Source organism: Urocampus carinirostris, chromosome 18 (assembly GCF_059441175.1).
Source record: "Urocampus carinirostris isolate Australia breed hairy pipefish chromosome 18, RoL_Ucar_1.0, whole genome shotgun sequence".
In the NCBI taxonomy this organism is placed as follows: Eukaryota; Metazoa; Chordata; class Actinopteri; order Syngnathiformes; family Syngnathidae; genus Urocampus; species Urocampus carinirostris.
In genome coordinates, this window is record NC_142366.1 from 6,343,274 (window position 1) to 6,371,261 (window position 27,988).

The following is a 27,988-nucleotide window of genomic DNA, read 5'->3' on the forward strand; positions in this document are numbered from 1 at the left end:
AGAAACTGCAATGCAGTCATGCTAAAAGCAACAGGCTTGGATCTTTATCGTAATTGTAATGTTTATGCAAAACGTCATGTCAATCCGCGTGCTAAGTCATTAAAACTACAAACTCACCATATGAAGCAACTTTGCATAAAGCCTGCTGGTGTTTTGTGGTCTCTGTGTCATGTTCTTAACTTAGGGATCCATGCATCCTCCAACTGTGCTGCCAAACGTTTAATCCATTGTGGCAATTTTGTTAATAATCGTTCTCGCATTACAGTTGACCAATTTCAACGCTGATTGTCTATAAGTACAAAAGTTTGGTTCTATTTATCTTTACTGTATCTCCGGCAGGCGGGAATCCTCGTTTCCAGCATACCCGACAGGCAACTGCAACCGCCCGTCCGAACCACACTGTTTTTAATTAAAAACCACCTCAAAGTTCCAAGTTCAAGTGCAGTCTGAAATGTAGCATGTCAGTAAAACAACAATTCAAAATAATGGAACTAGGTTTTCTTTCTGATAGGCCCAGTACCAAACTACCCACAGGCCGTTTCTAGTCCAAAGCCCGGTGTTTGCTGATCAATGAGTTAGATAGCTGATCAATTCTTGACTAATCAATTCAGGGTTGCACTTGCATTACTAGAATACACACAATTACAATGGTGATAACGTGTGCATTTCTGCCTTTGCAGGCGAGCGTCCTTACCGCTGCGCCACATGCGAGCGAACCTTCACTCTCAAGCACAGCCTGGTCCGCCACCAGCGCATTCACACCAAGACGCCTAGCGAGGACGGCGATCGCGACGCACCAGTGGCCCCCGAAACCCGGAACTTCTCCGAGAATGAGACAGAGTGCCCCAAAGACCCGGAGGACACTCGCGTTCCTGATCCGGTGCCGGCAGGAGACGCACCTGCCGTTATAGAGGAGAAACACAAACCTGGCATGACCCCGGAGGTTGCTACACTCAGCCAAACAGCTGGCGACACAGCGCCGGACTCGAAAGTTTCCAAAGAGCTCCCGGGGCAGGCTTTGATTGAAGGTCTGGTGGAGCTCCGAGCCCCGGCCCCTCTGGATGACACACTGGCCAATGGGGAGCCTCCACTGGTGGGCGTGGACTGAACATGCGCAAGACGCTGCGCCGCTAACAAGTGCCTTACTACTCCTAGTTTTATAGCTTTAACTTTTGCTCTGTCTGCAAGAAGATCAAGATGGCTGACACTTCTTGTAACTGGAAAAAACAATGGCAGACTGACAGAGAACTGCAGCTGCCCCTCAGCTTGTGTGCGAGGAATTCTCAATTCAATTTTGTGGTTTTGGTGTCGGGAGGGATTTTCTTTTTTGTTTTAGTTTGTAAGTGATCAAATGTTTTTGTTTTTCCGCGTGATCGCCCCATGTTGCAGTTGCCACGTCGGCGCTGACCCAGGTCTGCATTACCTCAACACTGTCAATCACGTCTTCCTGCTTGCTAGCGCGGTGGCTAACTGTTAGCCGGCTAGCGCACCTGCTCGCTAGCTTTGGCCGGCCTGTTATTGTGCAATCGGCCTCGCGGGATCCATTAGCTTTAGCGTTTAGCTCAACCTCAGATTCATAAGGGCTAACACTACTTCACCCGCGCCTTGTTAATACCGAACGGCTAAGACAGAGCGAGGTTGCTAACGTGCGCTGACGGTAGGCTAAGTTTTTGTGTTTTTGCAACAAAAACACTTCAAGCTAACATGCCTTCTCTTCTCTAAACTTTTAAGTTTGTGATCCATATGAGTCCTTTAATTATAATACATTTTATGTAAGTAGCGTCAAAGACAATCAAATGCATGTGGAAAAAACTTTCCTGATGAAAGTCAAACACTATTTTGTGTCACTGGATTCAACTTGACTTTTTGTTAAATGGGGGGTGCTTAAAAGTGGGGTCTGTTTCATCGTTGTCTGGTTAGCTTCGAATAAAACACACATGGTGACCTAATTTCTACTGGATGGACACTAATTAGTATTATGACTACTACTATTGTTTTTATTGGAGTGCAAGTACTCTCGCAGTCATGCTCGTGTTTGGACGCAGTCAACCTTTTTTCCATCTGCACATCTAAAGGACTGCTACAACAACAAGCTAAAGGAAGTAGCTCAAGGCTAGCTGGATTATTTCATGAAATATGTGCAAGCTAGTTAGGCCGAAATGTCAGCGCATTTAGTGTGAGTTTGTCCATCTTGCTTTTTGTTTTGAGTTAGCAACTGCTGATGACAATTAGCAAATAATCAATGGTTTATTTTAATGTGAAAGGGACTTTTCAACTTCTCTTTTAACTTGACGGCCCTTTTAGCCCTCCACCCCCAGCCCAACAACAACGTGTGTCTTGCCATGTGAATTTTTGGGGGCAAAAGTATTTATTTGGCACCTCAGTGTGCATGCATCCCCTTGGATCAAAAATGCCAAGTTTGAAATAAATCAAAGGCAAGTTTTGACGATTTGCGGGAGCACTTTGATGGCAAACGAGCAATAGAATTAACAAAGAAAAAAGCTTTAATCATCAAATCTTTTGTTCTGTCAAACTGTGAACATTTATTATTTGATGTTTTTTTTCTCTTCTGGGTGACTGTTAGGATATGTATTCTTTTGTTGTTTTTTGCATGTTTAATCAAATGTGCTTGATGATTTCCACACACAGGTCATAAATAAAAATAAATGTTGCTCTCAGGGTTCTCCTCAACCTTTGTTTTGCTTCCTAAATTGCAAACTTTTGATTTCTGAGTTCCATGTCAACTATTAATCATGCCAGCACTTGATTGTGAACATGCATTAAGCGAAATAAGTCATTAGTGGAAAGACAAAAATAAAGATTGGAAATGTTTTTTGTTAGTCCTTTTTAGGGATCATTTTATTGAACAGTAAGAAATATTTATGTACACGGGATATGCGCCTGCTGGTCGCCATGGTGATGACTCAAGCGGTGGCTGCTTTCAACAGAGCTTGCTCACCAAAGACTCGCGTGAAATGAAGAACGTGCTCTTCACAGTGCTCGCCTGTAGAAAAGACAACGAGGGATATGTCATTGCTGTAATTTTCTTCAGTTTATTCTAAACAATAATTTAGTCATTAGTCAATATCTGACGTCACCACAAGATGGCGCCCGAAACTGATCCCGTGAGCCTCCTCCGTTGTGAACTCTCCAGGTGAGAAAAAAAATACACCAAGCGACAATTAAAAATCACTATCAATTGTATTGCCTGGTCGGTAAAAGCTGTGAACATATACTATGATCCGTTACAATTATATTTATAAGCGTCCCAACATAAGCTTAGTCAGCCAAACAAACAATTTTCCAAACATGCTAATGCTATCAAATGTATTACCGTAATTTACAAAATATATGTATTACAATTATTTTGCTACACTCTACCGTGTTAGAGAGTAAAATCAACATTTAATCGGTTATATGTTCTTTTAACAATGCGTTTTGGTAACACTTTCACTTTCTTATATTAGTAAAGTTTGCTATAAATTGATGTTAAAGACGTGACGTGATCATTTGTCTACAACAATCGGAAGGCGTGGCCACTTTGGTTAGTGAAAAAAAAACTGAAAATAAGTAACTTATTTTCAATGAATTTCACGCTATACGTTTTATGTTACTGATACATGACATAAAATTTCTAAATTTGACTAAATCTGTCATAGACTAAAATACTAGACTCCTGTCAAGGCTTTTTCTTTTTTTAAAACGGGGTAGGCCTTTTTAGGGGGTAAAAAGGGGTAGTCTAATGCATAATGCGGTAGTGTTGGCAGATATGGCATTATTAGCTCGTGCTGACCAGGGTTGAAAGCCGGGTTCCCCCTTATGCGCTGGTTTCTCTGCTGGAACGACCTGAAAACGGTGAAGAACAACATGTCGTCTCCTGTCTGACGGGCAGCATCCAGAAACTTCCTGGCGGACATGTTGTCGTGGGCGCCTGTGGTCACATACATAAATTTTCTTGCTGTTATAATGGAGATTCAACCTCGGATGCTGTGCGGCGTTACCCACCAACACTTCGTATAAATCTTAGAGCTCCGAGAACCTGCTGCTTGGACAGCAGGACCTCCACGATCTCATCGTTGGCCGTGGACAGACGCTGTGACATGAACGAATGAGGTGTATAGTTACTACATTTTTCAATAAGTAACCAAGTTCATAACTGAATTACCCTATAGTCGAAGTTACTAGGATCACAGAGCTAGCATTGCTGCTGACTTTAAAACCACGTTTCCTGCGGTGGAAGCCAAACTCCACAACATGCAGTCAACATACTTTGACTCTCTAAGATGGATCAGCGCAAAACCTACAGCAAATCCAAGCATTCAAGTAGAAATGTGTGTTGCTACTGGATAGCTGTGCTAGGCTAGGATCTGGAGGGGAGGAGTCATCGGCCTCCCAGAGTCGGTGGATGGCCCCAATTTTGACAGCATTTTTCTCCGGCTTCCTCTTGGAAGTGTTTGACGAATCAACGCTCCAATTGCCACCGGAGTTGTACCGGGCACACCGATCACACATTGCCAAACCGAAACATTGATCATGCCACTGCCCGGTGGCAGGTCGCCTCCACCGCTACCAAATTGAGGAGCTGATCACAAGTGAAGCACGCTAAAGGCAAGACACGCTGCAATATCCTGGATTTCCTATCCAAATCTACAGGGATTTCACTCCGGAGGTGGCTCTGGAACGTGCCAAATATCAAAAGGTCATGTCAAAAGTTGTATAAACTTAATTTGAGACCTCCTCTACTGTTCCCCGCTTGTCCGCACATAACGCTGGACGGCGGTTTGAGGAGGACGTTCTCATCTCCAGCTGAGGCTGACAACTTTACGGCTAACTACCTGCGTGCTCCGAGCCCCACATCACTCAACGCCTTTCTCCATTTTGGACTAAAGTTGGCTTACAGGCCACATCGGCTGGGCAATATCAACGTTCAATTTCAAGCATTGACGTTGCCCGGTAAGGCTGTTCAGAATGTTCAAGTCCATTTCTGGTTTTGACGCCCTTTTGAAATATACTAAGATGTGATGGTAGAAAAATATCATAACATTTGTTTATTTCACACACATTATTGGTCTCCTGCAGTATGCCTCATTAAATACCGGCTATATTTTGGTGTAGCAACTTACATCAGTGCTGTTACATAGCATTGACGGTTGGCTGATGACTGGCACTTTAGTCTCATTTTGTTTATCAGGTTGTTTATGTATTATTATTACTACTTCTACTTTGACTATTGGTTGCTAAGGCTTATGGCAGTGTTTGTGATTCTTTTTCGAAATAACCTAATTCACAAAAATCATATCTTTTATGATTTATCGTTATTAGATAACCAATATGTGTTGATATTTGTGATGGTTGCAATAAGTCTATTTGCTAAGTGACATACAAATTTGTGGGATTTTTTGGGGGAGGCTTATTAATTTATTTTTTTCTAATTTTCTTTTCTTCACGAGTTGCGGGACTAGAGATAAAGAATTAGAAGGTAGATTATGATAGGGAAGTAAACATACAGTAAAGAAAATAAGTATTTGAACGCCCTGCTATTTTGCCATTTCTCCTACTTAAAAATCATGGAAGGATCTGAATTTTTTATTGGAGGTGCATGTCCACTGTGAGAGAGATACACTAAAAATGGATCTTTCTTTTTAGTGCAGTCACAATGCATGATTTTTTTAACAATTTATTTGTGTGATACAGCTGCAAATAAGTATTTGAACACCTGTGTATCATCTTTAGTTCTGAAGATGAAGACCTGTTAGTCCGCCCATTAGAAGCCCACCTGCACTCCATGTATCATCCTGAATCAGATGCACCCGTTTGAGGTCATAAGCTGCATAAAAACCCCTGTCCACCCCACACAATCAGTAAGACTTGAACTTGTAACATGGCATAGACCAAAGAGCTGTCCAAAGACACCAGAGACAAAATTGTACACCTCCACGGGATTGGAAAGGGCTACGGAGCGATTGCAAAGCAGCTTGGTGGAAAAAAGGTCCACTGCTGGAGCAATCATTAGAAAATGGAAGAAGCTAAACATGACAGTCAATCATATTTAGAGTGTAGGCCCATGCAAGATATCACCTCGTGGGGTCTCAATGAATCGAAGAAAGGAGAGGAATCAGCCTGGAATTAAACGACAGGAGCTGGCCAATGACCTGAAAAGAGCTGGGACCGTTTCCAAGGTTACTGTCGGTAATACGCTAAGACGTCATGGTTTGAAATCATGCATGGCACGAAAGGTTGCTCTGCCTAAACCAGCACATTTCAAGGCCCGTCTTTAGTTTGCATATGACCATTTGGATGATACAGAGGAGTCATGGGAGAAAGTTTTGTGGTCAGATGAGACCAAAATAGAACTTTTTGGTCATAATTCCACTAACTGTGTTTGGAGGAAGAAGAATGAAGAATGGAATCCGAAGAACACCATCCCTACTGTGAAGCACGGGGGTCCTTTGGGGGTGTTCTTCTGCACATGGGACAGGACGAGTGCACTGTATTCAAGAAAGGATGACTGAGAGCCGTATGTTTGTGAGATTTTGGGGAACAACCTCCTTCTCTCAGTCAAGAGCATTAAGATGGGTCGTAGCTGGGTCTTCAAACACAACAACGTCCCGAAGCACACAGCCAGGAAAACCAAGGAGTGGCCCCATAAGAAGCATATCAAGGTTCTAGCATGGCCCAGCCAGTCTCCAGACCTGAACCCAATCGAAAATCTTTGGAGGGAGCTCAAACTCTGTTTCTCAGCGACAGCCCAGAAACCTGACTGATCTAGAGAAGATCTGTGTGGAGGCCAAGATCCCTCCTGCAGTGTGTGCAAAACTGGTGAAGGAATACAGGAAACGTTTGACCTCTGTAATAGCAAACAAAGGCTACTGTACCAAATATTAACATTCATTTTCTCAGGTGTTCAAATACTTATTTTCAGCTATATCACACAAATTAATCGTGAAAAAAAATCATGCATTGTGATTTCTGGATTTTTCTTTTTAGTTTATCTCTCACAGTGGACATGCACCTACGATGAAAAGTTCAGACCCTCCATGATTTCAAAGTGGGAGAATTAGCAAAATAGAAGGGTGTTCAAATACTTATTTTCTTCACTTTTGTATTTATTTGTATAGTTTTCAAATACCTAGACTATCAAGGGATCGTCAAGATTAGTAAAGGTAATGAGGGAGTGGAAAAACATTTCATATCTGGAAAGGATTTTTTTTTCTGTTGTTGCTGGTATGTTTTACCAGCGGCGTTGAGGGAACTGTTACAGGCCCCAGAAATTTATGAGATTCATTAGCCATCCCAAACCTGAATTTTCATCTTTTGATAATGGCTAGGTGACATGAATTGTCTTTTAAATCAGTCACTGGACAGTTCTAGTGCTCGTTCTGTATCAAAATCTAAAAACAGCTCAGACACTCAATGACTTAATGGAACAATATGGTTTTGTCAACCCATTGAGGTTCTTAAATCCCTCAGCTCAACAGTACTCCTTTTCGCATCCCTACCGATCATTTTCTCAAATAGATTATCTTTTTGGTTAAGAAAGCACTAATTTTCTGAATACTATCCATTTAAAATATTAGATCATACTAGAGTAATTTTACAGTTACGTTTTGACCTTAAACCAAGAGTATAGGCCTTGGATCATTGACCCTCATTTACTGGCTGAAATAAATTTCTGCCAATACGTGGCGGAAACAATTACATTTTTCTGTGAGGCCAACAAAAGTGACAATATTTCTTCCTCATTTCGTTGGAAAACTCTGAGGGTATATGTTAGATGAAGAATTATCTCATATTCATCACATCTAAACAACCACAGTAGAATCCGTCAGAGTGAACTGGTGGAAGCTATAGGTAAACTGAATGTTGTACTGTCTACCACTCATTCATCTGCTTTACATAAAGATAAGTTAAAACTCGGCAGAACTTGATCCCCTAATGACCACAGAAGCAGAACACTTTCTTCTCTGCTCTCGTGGGGTATAATATGAATATGGTGATAAAGCTGGTGTCTTGTGGCACACCAGCTGAAAGCCAGATTGGCCTCCAACCGAATCCTCCAACTTTGCGATACCTCAGGTTCTCTAAAATCTGATCCAGTAGAGATAAACGAAACATTCAGGTCATATTATGTTAATTTATACACGTCTGAATTTACTAACGATAAAATAAATATTTGTTGTTGAGTTATTGTTTTTGTTCTGTTTTTTTATTTTGATGTCCGTATAAAGTTTTCATTCATTCATTCATTCATAAAGGGAAGGCATTCTTTTGCTCATGTAAGACGGCGCTCGATATCATTCACACTTCCTCAGTCTGGTCTGAGCCGGAGGTTCTTGTCTTTCTTCTTTGACAGGGCAGAGCTGAAATATGTATTTTATGTTTTGTAACAGTTTGGTTTTAGTACTGGTTCTGTCTCTTGGGTTATATTACTTTATCGTCTCCCATGCACTTCTGTTTGAACAAACACTGTGCGCTCTCGACAGTTCGCTTTCTCTCGCGTGTTACTAGGCAGTGTTGACGTTTTCCCTGTTGCTGTTCACACTTGCTATTGAACCTCTGCCGTTTGCTTTTAAGTCAATGAGTGGATTCAAAGGCATAAAAAGGGCGGGGGTAGAACATCGCCTCTCTTTGTATGCCAATGATCAGCTCTAACCAGCTCGGTAGCCTAGATGGTAGGGCGCCCGCTCCAAGACTGGGAGGTCGCTGGTTCAAGCCTCGGCCGAGTCATACCTAAGACTTACAACATTGGTACTCGTTGCCTCCCTGGTTGGCGCTCGTCCTTAAGGGTTGGAATTGTGGGGTTTGGTTACCTAATGACTCCCAACACAGCCGTTTGGTCTAAAATGGCGGCGCCCTGTTTGGCTGCGGCTTCATTGGCTCGCTACAGTTTAACTGTACGGGTCAGGTGTATCGACATTTCGTTCTGTGTGCATGGTTACAAAGAATGACAATAAAAGTAAATTCTAGTAAATTCTCAATTATATTTGTGATCCCCTTACTTGCATCCCAAATATTTTCAATGTATTGGTATCATTTGGTGACATTTCAGGATACAGGCATAACATTTCTAAAAGGGAATTTATGCCAGTTAATCACTTGGCCAGGGAGATGTCTCATAATCTAATATCTTTCCAGATTTCTCTTCATAGCCTGTGATACCAGGTTGTAGTCATTACACGTTCCGTACAAAGCCTTCGTGGAAAAAAACGTGTAATTTTAGCATCTGCATTTAAGTCAGTAAGGCCAGCTCAATGGATTTGGGGGTATGGCGCCCGCCCCGAGACTGGGAGGTTGTGGTTCAAGCCTCGGCCGAGTCACACCTAAGACTTAAACATTGGTACCCGTTGCCTCCCTGCTTGGCGTTCAGCATTAGGGGTTGGAATTGGGGGGTTTGGTCACCTAATGACTCCCAACACCTCAGTTGGGTTGAGCGAGGGGGCTGGGAATCCCCTCCTCTGAATCAGTCTCCCAAAAAGAGTCAGAAATGACTCTAGCCACCTCCCACTAGGGAGATATGGCAGTGGTATATATATATATATATATATATATATATATAGATAGATAAAGTCAGACCGACAAAGATAGAATTCCTTGCCGCTTTAAGGTACAGACCATAAAAATAAACGTGTTACCCAGGTACTTATATATATTCCAATGTCTTCCAGTATTTTGTCTGAGATGTTATTTTACTTCTATTGATAGCATGGTTTCAACATTTGTTGGGCGGCAAATGAGCCAGAGCAAGGAAAACTTTACTGCAACGAAACAAGTCAGCAGGCGGGCTGGGTCTTCCTAATTTCATCAGTTACTATTGTCCCGCTAATACATATAAAATAACACTCTAGTTCAGGGGTGCCAAACAAGTTTGACGTAAAGAGCCGGAATTTTTAATTGTGCATGTTGAAGAGCCACACCACGCACTGACCGGTATTAGATGTAACCTACGCAGATGATTGGCAGTCAGTTATGTGTCCGGAGCAGCATAAAAACAACAAATCTGCCAAATTAATTTCAAAATATTATTTATCTTTTGTTATTAACTCTGATGAATTTAATTGTGTTTTAAGAGGGGAACAAATACTAAACCTGAAACGAAGCAAAGAGCCACATTATATAGAAAATATGATGAGGCAAAGAGCGGCATGGGGCTCTAGAGCCGCGTGTTCACCACCCCTGCTCTAGTTGGTTCACCGCTTCGCGAACAAACTGTGGCTGGGTTCGTTTGGAGGCTGATTCTTGCTCTACATCGCTCACATCGTGGGCATGTGGTGATGTATCGGTCCCTTATTCCAAGTTCACCACTAGTAGAGTGGTAGTACACACATTAAAAATATGGTCTCAATCTGGCTATACTTGGGTGGTTGTCACTGCCCATCTGCAATAATTACCTTTTCACACCAGCTATGATAGACAAACAGTTCTAAACACTGGAGCAGCAAAGCATGTGCTTTCTTAGGGACTTGGATTTAGAGAATGTATTCGCAAATTTTGATCAACTATGCACAGCATTTGGTTTGAGTGACACTGATTTTTTGTTTTTGTTTTTTAAGCTACAGGACTTTGCTAGAACAAATAGATTATCCTTCCCACAGAGCCCAAATCCCTCAGGGATTGACTTGGCCCTTTAGGCAACTCTTCTACATGGAAGTCCAGTCTCCACTCTCTATATTCTTTTGTGTGAAAACATGAAATGCACCTTAATGAAGATAAAAGATGACGAGGAGCATGAATTACACGTGAACCTATCACAAGAGTTTTGGAAAAAAAGGCCCTCTTAGCCATTTATTCCTCCACTATCTGTGCAAGAATGGCTCTTATTCAATTCAAGTGCTCCACAAGCTCTATTATAGAAAACATTGACTCCATAAGGTTTTTCACAATTCAAGTGATGAACATTACAACAGGCGGTCTCAAAGTCTGTGTCACCTAATTCACAAGTTTTGGTCATGTCCTAAACTGTTTGCTTCGTTAAGAATATTAAGTACATTGTATAATTGAGCATATTGAATACTATAAGTTTTTATTTTCTATTCTTTGCAACAGGGCAAAAAACAAAACCATGTAGGATTGTCTGCTATGTTGAATTATTTTGTCAATCAATTAAAAAAAAAGGCGCATACACGCATAAGAAAGTATGCAAACACATACATAAACAAACGAGATATACACACAAAACGTATGTAAACGCACGCACAAAATACCTACGTAAAAAACAAAAAAAATTATGTAAAAACACTCAAAAATGTATGTAAACACACACAAAAACGTACGTAAACACATGCACACGAACGTATAAACACACAAAATGTGCATTAACGCACACACAAAAACGTAAAAACAAACCAAAACATCCGTAAACACATAAAATGTAGGTGAAGAAACCTGAAACCCACATATACGGACGCGAGAAAACGTATGTAAAATCTCACAAAATCATATGTAATACACTGCTTTTGACTGTCAGTAACATAAATTGCAGAAGAAATAATATGATTACCCAGTCACAGAAAAAACAACACTGTTATTTATAATGCAGCATTCCCAACACTGACAAGGATGATTATGATGCAAAAGGAGTACCTTCAACATATCGAGAGACAGCTGATGGGCGGGGGGGTAGGTGCTCTCCAGGGACAGAAGCAGACAGGCCTGAAAGAGTTCCACAAGTCACTTGTTGGTCAAAAGGAGGGGACAGGTGACCGAGTGTGACCCACCAGAGGTTTGGAATCAGTGAGGACGTGATACTGCAGGAACTGATGCAACATATAGAAGAGGTTGTGCTGCACCAGGGTCTTGATCACCAGTTCGTACAGGTAATGCTGCCATGACGGCGGAAGAACCTCAGTTAGTCGGACAGAATACACAGAGGTAGGCCTGCCACTATTGACTATTTAGGTCGACTAGTCACTGACTATTGAAACGATTAGTCAAATGATCAAGAAATTATGAATATTTTCCTAAATTTAGCATGAAATTGATTTAAATAATAATGAACACAAGATAAATGGGTACAATGAAAAATACATCTTGTATTGATTACTTCTCAAACCATTTAAATCCAATTAGGCGCAGTGCTCGGTCAGTAGAGACATAAATCCATAAATGAACTGCTGTCCATTAATTAGGGAAAGGCAAAATAACAATAAATTAAAAATCAAGTCCTATATATTCCGGACTAGAAGTTGCATATTTTTTTCATAGTTGGGCAACTTATACTCCGGCTTTTATGTGAAATTATTAACACATTATTATATTGTTGAGTTTTAGATTCTTATCGATGGTTAGTACAGTTGCCTATCACAGTTCCCGGTTCGAGGCCGGGGGGAAAAATATGTTGGCCTGGGATGGGCGCCACCAGACTGTACTTTGCCAAAGATACACCGCAGGAAATGGTGCCCCTACCACCCTCATGGTTAGGGGATCCAACCAACAGTATATCACTTCCTATGTTATTTTCACACTAAACCGCAAGTGGGCGCTATAGCCCAGTGTTGTTAATGTCAACCTTGACGCAACATAAAAGCGGAAAGAGGAAGCAGCGCATCGTCTACCTCTAGGACCTAATGGGATTGTTTACCAGTAAAAGTGACAAAAAGGATGAATAATTCTTTGGATTTAGTGAATTTGAGTGAAACTGATAGTTTGGTGAGCATGTTCTTTATACTAGAGTTATCTGAATAACTCCTTATATGTTAAGTTGTTACTGACGTATTGAAGCGTGTTCAAGATATACACGTATGTGTAAAGTTAGTATACCTTGTTCAATTCTATTTTAATTTTATATTGCCTTTCAAGATGACATCTATGTTTTTGGTGTTTTATCAAAAAATTACCCTCCAAAATGCGACTTAGGCCTATACTCCAGTGAAACTTATATATGTTTTTTTCTTTTTAATTATGCATTTTTAGGCTGGTGTGACTTATACTCCGGGCAGATTTGTAAGCTCAAAAATACTCTAAATATGTGTTTCCCTTTAAATTAAGAACACACCAATAAGAAGCAATTGAACAGTAAATAAAACAAACAAGCGTTTGGTTATGTACATTCAGTGGTCAACTGCAAAGTCTGTAACAAAATAACTTCTGAACATGTTAAAATTGAACGGTTTTAACAATTGACATTTGTTGTTTTTAGTGTTTCAACTACTGATATTTGTTCTTCGAACTGCACGCACCTAATTTTCGTCGGATGAAGTTTAACTTTTGGCTCTTTTCTTATAAATTTATTAAACACCAATTTAAAACACAGTCAAAAATGAGGGGGAGCTGTCAGGGCAAAAAGATTAAAAGAGTCAATGAAATAAAAAGAAAAAAGAAATAAATTATATCCATTCAAATAACCCCCTCGGATGGGTCTGGCCTTGATGCGGCGAGGGGGCTTGCGTGTTCCAGTGACCCTGGAGAGCGATACCGTCGGGAGCTTGCTCCTGGTAGGGTCACCCATGGCAGGCCGGTCTCCGGGGTAGGTTCCAGACAAACAAAGACCCCAGCGTGTCGGTACGCTGTGAGGTGGCAGCCCCACCAACCGACTATCCTGCGGAGGGCTAACAACTCACCCAGGAGAAACCCCCTTTGTTACGAAACTGACCAGAGAAAGAAGCCGGACTGACCAACACGGTAACGGACCCCAGCCTGCCCCCGACCAACGAGTACGGATCGACCTTCGTCGTAAGACCCGTGTCGCCACCTGGAATGTTCAGACACTCCTTCGCCCCGGAGCTGCCACCCTGCTGTCCCGAGAGCTCTGTCGCTATAACATCACCTTGGCAGGGCTCCGTGAAGTACGATGGCAAGGCAATGGTGAAACAACAGCTGGCAACCATTGCTACATCTGGAGTGGCCCCGAGAGTAGGACCGGCCATTACGGTGTGGCTCTCGCCATTCCAAAAGCCCTCCGGAGGTCCCTCATCAGCTGGACACCAATAAGCGACAGACTACTGTCTGCCCGCTTCCTCCACCATCACGGCAAGATGACAGTGATCGTCGCCTACGCCCCCACCGATGTCGCTGATGAGGATGCGAAGGACGCGTTCTTTGACCAACTCCACCAGGCTGTCGACCAAGCCCCACCACACGACGTCACCATCATCCTCACTGATGCCAATGCCACTCTATCCAGCAATGATCGGTCCCCCGGCTCACCTGTCGGCACCACCTTCGTTGACAGCACAACAAACGACAATGGCAACCGCCTCCTTCTCCTCTGCCACCAAAACAACCTTTGTGTTGCTGACACCTGGTTTCCCCGGAAATGCATCCATCACTGGACGTGGTACAGCCCAGATGGCAGAACCAGAAAGGCATTGGACCACATCCTGATATCACAACGCTGGAAGTCGTTTGTAACCAACTGCCGGGTGTTCAGAGGAGCACAGCTTGGCAACACAGACCATCGTCTGCTGGTGGCCCAGCTCAAGCTAAAGCTCCGAGCCAACCAGCACAAGACTCTGCCTCGCCCCGACTCCTCCCGACTCAGTGACCCCAACATCGCCAGAGACTTCAGTTGCTCCATCCGCCGCACTCTCGATGCCCTGGCTCCTGACAAGCTGACAGACTGGGCGGCCTTCAAGGAAAGTGTCCTCCAGTCTGCTCACAATGTCCTCGGACGCCCGCGATGCTCCCCGAGAAAGCCCTGGATATCAGAGAGGACACTAAACATCATAGACCAGCGGCGTGAGGCCCGGCTCCGAGGCGACCTCACGGAGTATCGGAGACTGAACCGCCTGCGCAATGTGGCCATTGCTGAAGATAGGGAGAGGTTTTGGCAGGCAGAAGCCCAACAGCTTGAGTCCGCGGCCAACAACAACAACATGAGCCGCGTATTCAGTCTACTACGCCAAGCCCGTAGCGGCCCACACATAAAAACAGCGCTGGTAAAAGACTCAGACGGCAACCTCATCATGACAGAAGCCAACTGTCTCGCGCTTGAAGGAGCACTTTAGCCTCCTCTTGCAGCACAGCACCATCCCGGCTGATCCCACCCTCCTAGTGGCTGCAAACACAGCACCTCCTAGCGACGCCTGCTGCACAGACCCTGTAACACCCGAGGAAGTGAGAGCTGCTCTGAAGAAACTGAACACAAAGAAAGCCCCCGGCATCTGTGCCATTACCGGCGAGATGCTCAAGGCCGGCGGTGATGGCATGGTGGAGTGGCTAACCTGCCTATTCAACCAGGTGTGGGAATCGGAGCAGCTGCCCACCGACTGGACCAGAGGAGTCATCATGCCCTTCTGGAAATGCAAGGGTGACAGGCTTGTCTGTGGAAATCACAGAGGTATAACCTTACTCTCCATCCCGGGCAAGGTCTTTACCAGGATCTTGCTCAGCCGTGCCCTTCCAGCAATCAGAAGCTGCCGCCGTCCCCAGCAGGCTGGCTTTATGCCCAACCGCTCCACAACGGACCACATCTCTGCCGTCCGTTTGCTGATAGAGAAGACCCGTGAATTCCGTAAAGATCGCCATCTATATATCGGATTCATTGATCTGAAGGCCGCCTTTGACACCGTCTGCCACTCTTCACTGTGGAACATCCTCCAAGCTCTCGGAGCACCACCCAAGATCATAGCCCTGTTCAAGCTACTCTACAGCAACGCAGAGAGCTGTGTCCGTATCAACGGCATTGACTCCGACTGGTTTACTATCTCCAGCGGCGTTCGTCAAGGCTGCGTGGCTGCTCCCGACCTTTTTAATTGCATCATCGACCATCTGATGTTCAGGGTTAGTGAGCGCATCCCCGGAGTGTCTTTCGGCAACTACCACCTGACTGACCTGGAGTATGCTGACGACACAATCATGCTCAGCACTTCCTACAGCCAGCTGAGAGACGCTCTGGGCATTTACAGCGAAGAGGCAGCGCGGCTTGGCCTCCAAGTGAGTTGGACAAAAACCAAGTTCATGTATGTCGGTGATGGACCAGATCCACCTCCCATCCAAATTGGTAGCGACATCGTAGAGCCTGTCAAGAGCTTTGTGTATCTGGGGTCCATGGTGACACACAATGGGGACCTAAAACCAGAGATTCTCCGCAGAAGAGCCCTGGCAGCATCTGCTCTGCAGTCTCTCTGGAAACCACTCTGGCGGCACCAGACCATCGCACGCAAGACGAAGCTCCGCATTTATAACCTCGCCGTACTCTCTATCCTGCTTTATGGCTCAGAAACATGGCCCCTGAACGACACCCTGGCCACAAGAATCGACGGTTTTGATAGCAGGGCTCTCAGAACCGTCGGGAACATCAGGTGGCCCCAGCGAGTCTCCAATAAAGAGCTCAGAGCCCGCACGTGCCAGCCCCGAGCATCTTCCTTGGTCGCACAACGCCGCACCCGCTGGTTTGGCCATGTCCTTCGTCTACCACCAGACCATCCGACACGAGCCATTCTCCAGTTTGACCCAAAGGCAGCAGGCTGGAGACGACCACGAGGGAAACCCCGCACTCGATGGCTCGACGTCGTTGCGGGCGACCTCCAACAACACGGAGTTGCTGTAGAGGATGCAGAACAGCTGGCACAAGACCGCCAGCATTGGAAAAACCTGGTTCATCTGGTCGGCTCAACGCACAGGGACGGGACCCCCCGACCTTCGCAGGAGCAATAATCAATCAATCAATCATTCAAATAAAATGTACATGTTATGCTACACATGATTATGCTAAATTTTGATTTTTTGTTTTTCTTGTTGCATATGTGATTATTTATTTTGTGTTATGATGAGATGTGATATATTAAGACACAAATTGCCTTGTTATAAAAATCTGATTACACGACATAATTAACGTGAAAAGGTTGTCAAAGGGACAGGACCAAAATAAGCTGTCAGACCCCTTTTTCCTTCTGTTTGTCAATATTTCATCAAAGTTGTCGATTTTAAACTCATTATAATAATGTATATGATGACCGGTAAAAAAATATATATATATACGAATTTCAAATATGTGCTTAAGGATCTATTTTAAAGCAAAATATAGTATACGCATATAAAATGTGCAATGCATGTCATCAAAACTGTATTTACTTGAATGTTACTTGAATCTTACTAAGGCGAGTCAGACTCTTTTGTTCAACTGTGACGTGATCTTCAAATGTTCAAGCGTCACGTAGCTACTGCCAGGATACGCAATGTCTGCTTTGCAAACTTTGCAAGAAGTCATTTTAATGGCTTTATCCAGGCTAAAATGCCTCCAAACTTTGGAAGTGTTTGTAAGCGTACTTGATGTTGATGCCGCCATTTCTGTATGTTTCTGTTACCGCTGCAGACAGACACTATTGCACATGTGCAACTCTCAGTGGAGATTATATTCATGTAGAGATGCTTCACTCAGTTGGAAAAACATGTCTGGTGACAATAGTCAACAATGGAATTCTTGAATTTTTTCAACAGCATTGACTAATCGTTGCAGCCCTACACGGAAGCGGCTTGGCTTTGTCTAACCTGCACACTGATCTGGTAGTGGTTGAGCGAGCGTATGTACTCCATCAGCACGGCAATGGTCAATTTATGGGAGGCGTCCTGAACGCAACACAGGGAAAAAATATCAAAATGGCCGCCTTGGATCTTTACTATTATTTTTATTATTAAGTACCTTCCTTTCCGTAAACGCCGACAAGACGTGTGTGTACATGTCAGACTGGTCGATGACCGCCTGGCTTCTGACGGGGCGCTTGTGAGCGGCGCCCCCTCTTGAAGGCCCCGCCTCCACAGCCTGCAGAGACGCAACCAAGTTAGCTAACTCCGCCCTCTCACGTGTCATCCCTCACCTACCGCGCTGTAGCTTTGCTCCGCCTCCAGGAAGTCCTTGTACACCTGGTTGAGTTTGTCAAAGACACTCGCCACCACCGGAAGGCTTTCTCGTTGCTCGCCTTCCACCACTGTATGATAGTAGCATTAACATCCACTTAGCTTCTAGCATGCTAACACAAACACTTACGCTGCGAGCAGACGGACAGGATGACCATTTTGCAGTCGTTGCGTCGTAGCAAGAAGTCCATCAGTCTGCTTTTGTCTTGAAGCATGTTGACAATCGGAGTTAGCTTGATGCGAAGGCACCAGAGGTAACCTGTCAATCAAATCACCCATCACTTCTTGTGTACCTGTGCAGGTTGTGCGCTGGCGTACCTTCGCTGGCGCTTATAATGATGTCAGGCTGGAAGACGCTCCACGAAGAAGAATCTGTGTGACCGTCAAGTCGGGTAACGAGAATAAACGCGCAGCGCACACACACACACACACACAAGGCTTCTTAGTGGCTTAAAATTCTTGTAAATGCTTGAATTTTAATGTGTTTTCAAGGATTGAAAAGTTATTGAAGTTTTGGTAGTAAATGCTTGAAATTGTTGCCATTTTTCTCAAAAAGTATGCTTAAAAATGACAGCGACAATACTCTGGTGGCTTAGCTTTGCCATTGCGTTTCTTACCACTGATTAACGGCAGCTTTTATTAGTTTGTTCGCCATTGTCCAATGAAGTGTCATCGCCCATACAGGTCCAAGAGGACAAGTGCATGCTACACCTAAACAGGGCACTATGAAATGTGTATTAGTACAAGCAATTAATATCAATTATGGACATTTATTATTGAGCATGCAAAAAAAGATAAGGTAGCCTTTCCCAGTGGTAAATTGTAATTGGGAGAACTTACTGCAACTAAAAATGAAAGGTACAAACTACTTATTTTATTATTGGTCATTTTTACCCAAAAACAAATATATTCACGATTTACTCAAGATCTAAAATCATAGGTCTTGATAAATACACATGCAAGATTAGAAACCGCATATTTAAATCACAAATATATTTGTAGTTTTTCAAAAAACATGACTCACACTGGATTTTTTCTTTTAACGGTACTGGAGGAATCAGAAAATTGGCTTTGAAAGCTCTTAAAGGTACAATGCATAATATTTCGTGCCTCTTAGGCTCAAATTGATTTAACTAGGAAAAAATGCATGAACTATCATACCAATGTTATTTTATATAAAAAAGAAATTAAAGAAAGAAAAAAAACTCGGTTGAGAAATTTGCATTTCTTTTACACACTGGAATCGCACTTAGGTCCCCGCCATGTTTGTCCGGCAGGATGTCGACACGCTGTGCTCTGAAGCACTGGCCATCGCTCCCACCAGACAACACAGTGCCATCTAGTGGTCAAATATTACACATTAGGACTCTAAAAAGAGCTTGAATTTGGCAATGAAAAGGGTGTATGAACCCTGAAACACACAATACAAGGATACACAGCTGACACGGGACAGGAAGTTGTGAGGGAACCACTGCAGGACCTGCAAACATAATAAAATAACGACAATGCTAATCAGCTACTAACGCATGCTCATGACCTACCTGAGAGCTGAATTTGACATGGCTCAATGGAACGAGCGGGTAGCACGGGCTGGTGCGTGCTGACGGCGCCGTCCGACTCCTTCAACTTGATGTCGAAAATCAGCGAGGTCTGAAACACGCGCATGCCGTGTCTGTTGCATGCCTGATACGTGTATCACGTCCACACGCACTCACCTGGGAGCTCTGATGATGGACAACCACCAGGTTATCAACAGTGTTAAGAGCAAATTTCCCTGTTGTGTTCAGTTTCAACACATGTGTCTTCTTGCACATGCCCTCCCTGTGGACACATTTTTGATGTTAACACTAATGAAGCTGCGTGTGTGTTTAGAATAGAATAGAATATTGTATTGAGGTGAGTGTTTGTGTGCTTGTACCTTGGTAAGTGGTACAGAACCACCTCAGCACTGGAACTGTTTGCACTCCGGGAGTGATGCTTCAGGTACATCACATACAATTGACCATAACTATGCACAAAATGATCATTTTAGAGATTTTGAATGTTTCTTTGGTGTTGTTTAAGTTTTAGCTCCGAGTTAAATCTGCTTTATTCTCCCTTAGCCCTCCTGTTGTCCTCCTTCAAATCTACAAAAAAAAAGGAACTCTTATCTGCGAGAACCCCACCTCTTGTTTATGTCTGTTACTGTAGGGTAGTAAACGTAGTAAACTGTTATTTGATCTGAGAGTGATCCAAGGCACAGCAATCCACACAAAGAACACCTGATCTGTAGAGCTGCACAATTTTGGACCAAAAAAAACAATTGTGATTTTTCAGACCAATTTCAATGCAATTTTTAATTTTAAAAGAAAGGGGATTTTCTGTGCTAGGTTTTATATCTAAGTGCCTAATTATAGGGACATGCTTTAACTTTTAAGAAAACAGCACCCTCTTCTGCTTTGTTAGGTTTGCTGGCTTGACCATGATTTACTTTTTGATTACTCAATTGATGTAAGTACCTAGTAGGTACAAAGGTCAAACTTACCTTGAGAGGACAATATTACTGACTGTGAGAATACGACTGTGACAAAATAACAACTAAAGAGCTAAAAGTGAAAACAGAATAGAGAATTGCAGTTGAATAAATGGTCTTTATCGTCATTATACAAAAGTACAACAAAATTGGAGGGCTTCTCCTTTCAGAGTGAGAAAGCGATTTAGAGAGCGGCTGGGTGGCTACACGCTAGTGATGGGTAACGCAAATTAAAATAACCATCCACGTAGCACCAGCTAGTGATTACCGTTTCTTCTGACTTTTCTCAGATTCAGATCAAATTGATGAATTGAAGCTACTAACTTTAACATGATTTTTTTTAAGCAAAGCGTTAACAATAAAAGTTAAATCAATTAATTTCAGAAGGCTGATGCGCCAGCAGCTAAGAATACAATTCAGGTCTTTATATCAGTGTATGTATTAGAAGTACAGCTATGATTTAGTTTACTTTACCTTTATTCTGTATTTTTTTTTTTTCACTTGTTTTTTTTCATCCGTGTGGGAACTTAACTCCCAAGGCAAGGACTGTTGTGGAATGTGGAAAATAACTAATGATAAGTATGTAGGCATCTGGTGAAGGATGTGGGATGACGTTCTTGCAAGAGGTCACAGGCCAATATGCTGAGGGAGTTTGAGCAGACGACCTTCACGAGATATCTTAACTTTATTTGAGAACACTATAAAAGCCAATGTTGAACATCTGGAACTTTGAACATGTCTCGAATGCAATAAAGCGCGTTCCCTTTTGTTTTCATATCTCCTCTCTTCGCATTTTTTGGGGCGACGCCCAACGACGGTCTCTCCAAAAAACGTTGCTCCACCGTTTGTTTGCCTCAGATTGACTGGCGACGTTAAAACCTGCATTGTGACAATTCTGGTTGGCCAAACACTCCATCACTCAAATAACAAAAGGGAAAACATGGAACTACACAAATCATTGAAAAAAACGAAGTTTCTTCCGATTACACAATCGCACTACGTCACAGCGCAATATCGGTTACATTTCGGTTAATCGTGCAGCCTTACTGATGTGCCCTATTTACTTTTTTTCTGAGACACAACTGAAACAATTTAACATTGTGTGGTGTGTAAACAACTCTGTCGCCTTGATTTCAACTTTTTATGCCTCACGGGTCACTTCTACTCAAAGACGATCTTTGTAACTTTTATGTGTCCAGCTTACGTGGAAATGTAAAAATACAAAAAAAGGCACTTTTCTACTGTTAGGGCGAATGTAGGAAAAGTCAGAAAATTTAAAGTTGAATTAATATCATTTAGGGGATTTTGTCTTTTTTTTTTTAAACACAGTGGCGGGTCATTTTGACCTGAAGACAACAGGAGGGTTGGCTGAGTATCTGAAGCAGCTTTAAAGTGTTAACTTTGATTTGAAGATTTAACTTTGGTTTAAAACTGCTTTATCCTCCTTTAATTGGGAGCTAAATTGGCTTTAAAGCCTTAACTCAAAGTTGAATTCAAGGTTAAAGTTTAATTTTGAGTTAAACTGTTTTAACCTCCTTTTAGTAAAAGCGAAACCAGCTTTAAAGCTTTAATCAGGTTTAAGTGAAGTTAAAACAGTCCTAACTTTGATTTAAAACTGGTTTATTGTCCTTTACAGCTGCTTTAACTCTGAGGTAGAAAGTTGATGCCATGTTACAGCTTTAACTCAGAGTTTCAACCTTTAATTTTGACTTCTATACCTTTTTTCAGCAACTTACATGATCGCCATGGCAACGTCCCTCTCCGACAAGCTGAGCTTAGCTGGTTTTGGGACAACAGGCAGTTCGATCTCAAACTTGGACATCTTGGAAATGCTCCCGCTCTGTTTTGTACAGACACAGTTTAAGGCAGTTACAAAGGGTTGGCATGTTCGTTCTTGAAAATTCTCACCCGAAAAGCAAAGGGCTGAAGGACGTTTGCCTGCACGGTGGTGGACAGCAGCATAACAGCAGTCTCAGGGCAGTACTGGTACCAGTTGACATTGAGGCTGTGACTCTTGAGTAGCTTGACGCTGCGTTTGTCGGGAAACACCTGGACGCAAGAACAGTGTCTGTCAGGTCCTGCATTGAAAGCGTTAGCAACAAAGCTACCTGGTAGAGCTACCTGGTAGAACTCAATGCCCTGGTCTGTGACAAATACAATCTCGTTCCAGTTGGTCCAACAAAAGCCCAGAAGGGTGGCGTTCTTCATCTGAAGCATAAGAGCACATTCAGGCGTCCATCAGAAAGTAGGATTAGTCCCTTTGTGTGAGAGGCTCACCTTGCATTCATGGGTGAACTCTGTGTGAGGATAGTCAGGGATGAAGTTGATAAAGTCCTAAAAGACAGTGTAGTACACATTATAGTACACGGATGTCCAATTCAGTTTGGCTTTGAGGCCAGATCCAGACTTTCTGTTCTCAAGCGAGCTGAATCAGTAAAAAAAATGTCAACTCCAAATGTTTAGCCTTGTTTTTCCAGTATGGTGCTTTATCATTCAGCCCACATTAACCCACCCTACATATTATGATAACAATTTACAAGGGATATTTTCTAAACACAGCACATTTATTCACAGGGCATTTAATCTGTTAAATGGTTTAAAATAACATTTGAGTGAATAGAGTTTTACACCCGAACCAACTCGACAGGCTACACAAACTCAACACTGCTCTCTTGTGGCCAGAGAGAGCATTTGATATGCATTTATTTAAAAAAAAAATGTAACTTATGAAAGAAATGACCCAGAGTGTTGCTTTTTTTTTTTTACATACTAGCGGACCAGATCAAATCATCCAACGGGCCAGATCTGCCCCGCGGGCCGTATGTTTGACATTCCAAGTATACATACCTGTCAACCTGTACGTTTTTGCCGTACAAAGTATGTTTATTATGCATTTTAAGACGTGTAAGACGTACAAGAAAATCTGTTCAAAAAAACGCAAATTTGTCAATTATGGGTACCATCCGGTATACACGACTACCATGAAACGGCAAATCAATCAAGTAAAACGAGTTCGAGTTGTGTAGCGAAAAGAAGTCCGTCTCTTTTGGGAAAATCGGCTTTTTCGGCTCAACTAATTAAAGAGAGCCGGCTCTCAAACGGCTCACTTGCTTTGATTCATTTTATTACGAATTATTATGTTGTATAAAGAAGTTAAGAAAAAAGGAAGTATAAAAAGATAAAATGGAAAAAGACAGGTTTGTGGTTATCCCTTTAATCAGTATATTACCAACAATAATTTAATCCATAAAATGAATTAATAATTTGAATAAGAAAATGTATTATTCTACTTAATTCTATTTGCATGTACATGTACAATAACATATTAAACTACATAAATATACACGTTTGGAAAAAAATATGGTGTAAGATTATTTTGTAAGGGAAAATACGACAGTTTGTAAGGGCATGGAGCCGTCGAGCTTGACAGGTATGAGTATAGTACAGGAATTTATTCATAAACAACTTGCTTCGTTGTTATTAGGTCGTAGCAACCACCAAAGTACAGACGGTCTACAAACTCACCACAGACTTCGACGTTCTCTGCACAGCCAAAATTTTATTCGCAATTGAGAATTTGATGCACTTCACGTCTCCTTTATCCTCCATTCTGAAAAACAAACACAAACAGCTTGTCTCGTGATATTAAAAATAAATTATCAATTTGTTCGAGGGCGTGGGACACACCTGAACGCCACAGAACTCTTATCATCCGGACCTTTGACGACAACCCCAGTTGCGCCCCCTGAACGCACCGCGAACACCTGAATGCATCACCAGACAAGCATCAGCATCAAGTTACATCATGCATTGGAAAAGGCTATGAATTGAATTGTTTTCTTTTTTTTCTGCTGTTAATCAGCTGACTCTGCTAACTCAAAAGCTAGCGGAAGCTGACCTGTTTGTTGGCTTCGTCGAAGAAAACATTGTTGACGCTCGAAGCATTTTCAAAGTGGACAACACTGTCGCAAAGTTGTAAATAGTGCTCCTCGCTCATTGCATCAAACCATCCGATTTTTTTTTAATTAGTATTGCATGCTCTCACGTAGAACACGATGAAACAACATTAAGTGAAGTTTGGCCGTGACTATAATGACTTCCTGTTAACGGTTTCACAATAAAAGTTAATAAACCCGGAAGTAATATATGTTATTTTGTCCACCTATCAACCTTGTTCGCCCTGTGCTTTTTCCTTTTCCCCCAGCTTCTAAATGTCGCTAACGGTGCTCACGAGATTGACATTAACTCGCCGGTGAGTTGTTTTTTTATTCTTGTCGATTCTCTAAAAGTAAAATGTGAACCACTTTCTCAAAGAAAATCAAATAAGTGTAGCCTTGTTCATAGGGAATGAGAACGTCACGCTGAAATCACGCTATTCCTTGTAAATCGGTCAAATTTGAGCGCAAACTCCCATTATTTGCAAACGCTTTTGCAAATAATACGCAAAGGGGGAGGTTTATTTGGACTTCGTCCGTCTTTAGCGGTGACCTGCAGGCAGGCAAGTGTGCAAACAAATTGCTTTCGGTGTGTCTAATCCGTTAAAACACTATAATCTTTCAATTTAAATAAGCTAGTGCATTGGAATGCGACGTTAATTCGTTCTTAGAGTGTGCCGAAAATTGACCTCCCACCCACACCCCCATTTCAGTGACAAGTGACGTGGTGGTGTCATAAATCAGGGCAATGTCATTTCGCCAAAGTCAATCTTTTCAACTTGCCCAAAAGTGATTTTTACAAGGTATGGTTGGATCCAATGTTCCCTCTAATTTTCCACGGGTCTGAGCGTTCACACAAAGTCGGTGAGCAACGCTTGAAACAACAGTGAGCAACAGCAATCCCAAGTATGGCAACTAAATTAGTATCAAACATGTTTAAAACTTGACATCAAGTTACATTTTGCTGATTTTCCGGCAATGCAAAATTATTTTTCACTTTTAAATGAATTGACTAAAGTACTATTGCAGAGGTTGTAGGGCTTACAAACATAATTTATCTTAACAATTCTTTCACAAGATTTCCATTTTTTGCCTGGTATCTTTTGTCGCATAATACTAACATTTTGGGGGGCTTATTTAGTCGGTTGCACGATACAGAACTGTATTTGATCACATTTTGTAGTGGAAGTACAATGGTAGCAACAAGATAGAATTAATAGAATTGAAAATTATTTAAATGCAACACAAACCTTATTTTATTTTTACCTGTTTTTTCTCCTTTTTGAAAATTCCTTAAAAAAAATCTCATTGTGTTTATTTTTTCCCAACTGTTTCTTTTTTTTGCTTTTTTTGTTCTCTATTACCTTTTTTCCATTATCTGTTTTTTTCTTTTTTTCTGGCTTTTCTCTGAATTTTTCTTGCTCTTTTTTTCCCTTTTCTCTCCTTTTGTTTCTTCTTAGCTTTTCACTACTTTTTCATTTTGTAATTTTTTTTCTTTTTTGCTCTATCCTCCCCCCTTCCTTTGTCATTTTGTGCATCATTTTTACATATTATTTGGTCATGTAGGGATTAAAAAAGTAAAAACAACCTCAAGAGCCGTTTGTGACCCGAAAGAGCCGGTCTTTTTTAGTGAGCCGAGCCGAAGAAGTCGGTTCTCGAAAAACTGACTTTACTCAACTTCGATCTACTTCGACATTAACTTCAAAATACCACATTTGGAACAAAGCGTCAGGGGAACCCGTGTATTTTTACCTACTTGCACCGTAACTTTGACTTAATTAGCAATTTCGAGCCCTGATTTTTGTGAGCAGGCAAGATTTTTTTGTTCGCGGAAAAGCTCTGGGTAGTGCGCAATTGCCCACACACGCAGCTTAGAGGGAACATTGGTTGGATCTTTCAACAACCAGGGACGTTGTAGAACCAGTTCCTGTGGTGTCTTGGGCAAGTACAGCCTGGGGGCGCCAATCCCTATCCAGGCCAACACATTTTTCCACCTGGTCTCGAATCGGGTACCTTTCGCGTTCTGGGCGAAAGTGCTATTCATTGCATTACGGAAACACCATACTCTGTGAGGTTTGCGCGGTGTGGGTGGGGTACTTTATGTCGGGCAGACGATTTTCGAGACACCGGGGTGATATTGCCGTAATGCGATTAACAGAAACCTAGCTAATGTGTTCACCGGATAAAAAACACACTAGAATAACAAAATAGTATAGTGGTCTAAATCCCTCTTTTTTCAAACAAAACATTTTTAATTCATGCAATAAGCGTAGGGTACATTGACTTTTTCATTACGGTATTTTAGGTTTAATGCTAAATCTATTTCACCCTGGTCATCCTGGAAGGGGGATTACCACTTGTGAGGCCCCTTCTCAAGGTTTCTTTTTTCCTCACGCTGAGGTTTTGAGTTTTTCCTCGCCCGCATGTTGGTTTAAGATAAGGAAATGGTGTAATTGTAATCCTGTGCAGTCCTTTGAGAGATTTTTGTGATTAAGGGCTATATAAATAAATGTGACTTGACTTGACTTGAATTGTTTAGAAATGTTATCATTCTATTACACCAGCCATGTTCAAAGTTCGTCCCATCTCCCTTACCCTAACCTAACTGCCAATAGACTGTGGCTTTTTTTTAAAGAATATAATATCAAGAGGCACTGTCAGACAAAACATGCTGACTACATAAAGCTGACTGGAAAGGACCACTGAAAAGGTGAAGCAACTGAAAGCTGTTTTATCAGCACAGCAGCGCTTTTTTCCAAGACCCTGCAACTCAAATAAAAATACATCAAAGACTCTCTACGAGGTGCAAAGCCCTGCAAACCTTTCATGGAGGGTGAATTTGTTAACAACTATTCAAAGAATAGTACCACGGCAGCTGAGTGGTTAGCGTGTCAGCGGCACATTTCTCAGGTCATGAGATCGAACCCTCCTGTGTGGAGTTTGCATGTTCTCCTCGTGGTGTACTCCGGGCACTCCGGTTTCTTCCCACATTCCAAAAACATCCATGTTTGGTTAATTGGCCGGTCCAAATTGTCCCTAGGTGTAAATGAGCGAGTGAGTTGTCTGTCTCTGTGTGCCCCTGTACATTTTCAGCTTACCAAATTTGGTCTGCTTTCTGTAAGGTTTGGACACCCCTGTAATACACAATTTAAAGCTTACTTGTTTGGCCGCCATTTTACTACTACGGAAGCATATTGTTGTGGGCCTTTCAGCACTTCTTACCGCAAACAGCTGAGCCCTGCATGCGAAGGTTTTCAAATCCATTCAGGTGCCTTTTTCCATTTTTTCCTTCTCCAGCCCCCTACGTTAGCCACTAGTGTGTCTTTTCCAAATACATATGCTTCAGCTCCATTCTAAGCTACAACTCTCTCAATGAATTATTACACTCTGTCATTTAAATTTACAGTAAATTCCGGACTATAAGCCGCTACTTTTTTCCCTAACTTTCAACCCTGCGGCTTATTCAGTGATGCGGCCAATTTATGTAATTTTTCTAACGGCCGCCAGCGGCGCTCGAGTGTTGCTACCATTAACTGCCCTGTCAAAGCTATATTATTATTTTAAAGCTTTGAAAACTCTCTCGGTGTACCGTCTTTCTTTGTAAATATGTGTAACCCATGTATAATATGTATTTGCAACTGTATATTTTTGTAATATATTTATTTTGTATTTATTTTAGACACTTATTCTCATATATTTTGCACGTGTGAATGAAAAATGAGGGCCGAGTTTAAGTGGGGACCGCTAA

At 42.2% G+C, this 27,988-nt stretch overlaps 3 protein-coding genes across 9 annotated transcripts in view; 2 read left to right on the forward strand and 1 right to left on the reverse strand.

Moving 5' to 3' along the window:
* rreb1a (ras responsive element binding protein 1a) overlaps positions 1–2,691 on the forward strand; it is a 52,374-nt gene extending 49,683 nt beyond the window's left edge. For both annotated transcript variants that reach the window (XM_088322428.1, XM_088322429.1), the window contains exon 20: positions 681–2,691. In XM_088322428.1, coding sequence (XP_088178554.1) covers positions 681–1,108 — 428 coding nt within the window. In that variant the 3' untranslated portion in view covers positions 1,109–2,691. The remainder of the gene's footprint in view (positions 1–680) is intronic.
* A 137-nt stretch (positions 2,692–2,828) lies between these two features.
* rmc1 (regulator of MON1-CCZ1) lies at positions 2,829–24,830 on the reverse strand. Of its 3 annotated transcripts, XM_088322432.1 has the most exons (21): positions 24,204–24,810; positions 23,993–24,069; positions 23,831–23,915; positions 22,583–22,639; positions 22,427–22,513; positions 22,214–22,354; positions 22,042–22,145; positions 19,712–19,801; positions 19,509–19,614; positions 19,335–19,443; positions 19,229–19,273; positions 18,112–18,165; positions 17,924–18,052; positions 17,758–17,864; positions 17,579–17,698; positions 17,428–17,505; positions 11,715–11,819; positions 11,581–11,649; positions 4,006–4,093; positions 3,794–3,931; positions 2,829–3,004 (listed from the first exon to the last, which is right to left on the reverse strand). In XM_088322432.1, the coding sequence occupies exons 1-21, from the start codon at positions 24,300–24,302 to the stop codon at positions 2,925–2,927; spliced, it is 1,968 nt and encodes a 655-aa protein (XP_088178558.1). In that variant the 5' UTR covers positions 24,303–24,810; the 3' UTR covers positions 2,829–2,924. The 3 variants fall into 3 exon arrangements, with proteins under 3 accessions (XP_088178558.1, XP_088178559.1, XP_088178557.1); XM_088322433.1 differs by having other exon boundaries at positions 18,112–18,231; positions 19,214–19,273; positions 22,214–22,513; positions 24,204–24,830; XM_088322431.1 differs by having other exon boundaries at positions 22,214–22,513; positions 24,204–24,824.
* Positions 3,018–27,988, forward strand: part of eci2 (enoyl-CoA delta isomerase 2) — a 29,199-nt gene continuing 4,228 nt past the window's right edge. Inside the window, exons 1-2 of one of the 4 annotated variants that reach the window (XM_088322436.1) lie at positions 3,018–3,154; positions 18,095–18,185. Coding sequence is in view for 1 of the 4 variants with exons in the window: in XM_088322434.1 (XP_088178560.1) it covers positions 24,517–24,557 (41 nt within the window). In the remaining 3 variants the exon portion in view is untranslated. Of the gene's footprint in view, positions 3,155–17,826; positions 18,186–24,433; positions 24,558–24,721; positions 24,804–27,988 lie in introns of those variants that run through there. The other 3 variants (XM_088322435.1, XM_088322434.1, XM_088322437.1) reach the window with 3 other exon arrangements.

Bases quoted from the DNA above. Each gene is read 5' to 3' on its own strand.
- rmc1 (XM_088322433.1), bottom strand. From the start codon at position 24,302: ATGAGCGAGGAGCACTATTTACAACTTTGCGACAGTGTTGTCCACTTT. The intron at 19,274-19,334 runs GTAGGTCATGAG...TTATGTTTGCAG, and splicing joins ATGTCAAATTCAGCTCTCAG to GTCCTGCAGTGGTTCCCTCA. The intron at 11,820-17,427 runs GTTAGACAAAGC...CCGTCATGGCAG, and splicing joins ACTACCAGATCAGTGTGCAG to CATTACCTGTACGAACTGGT.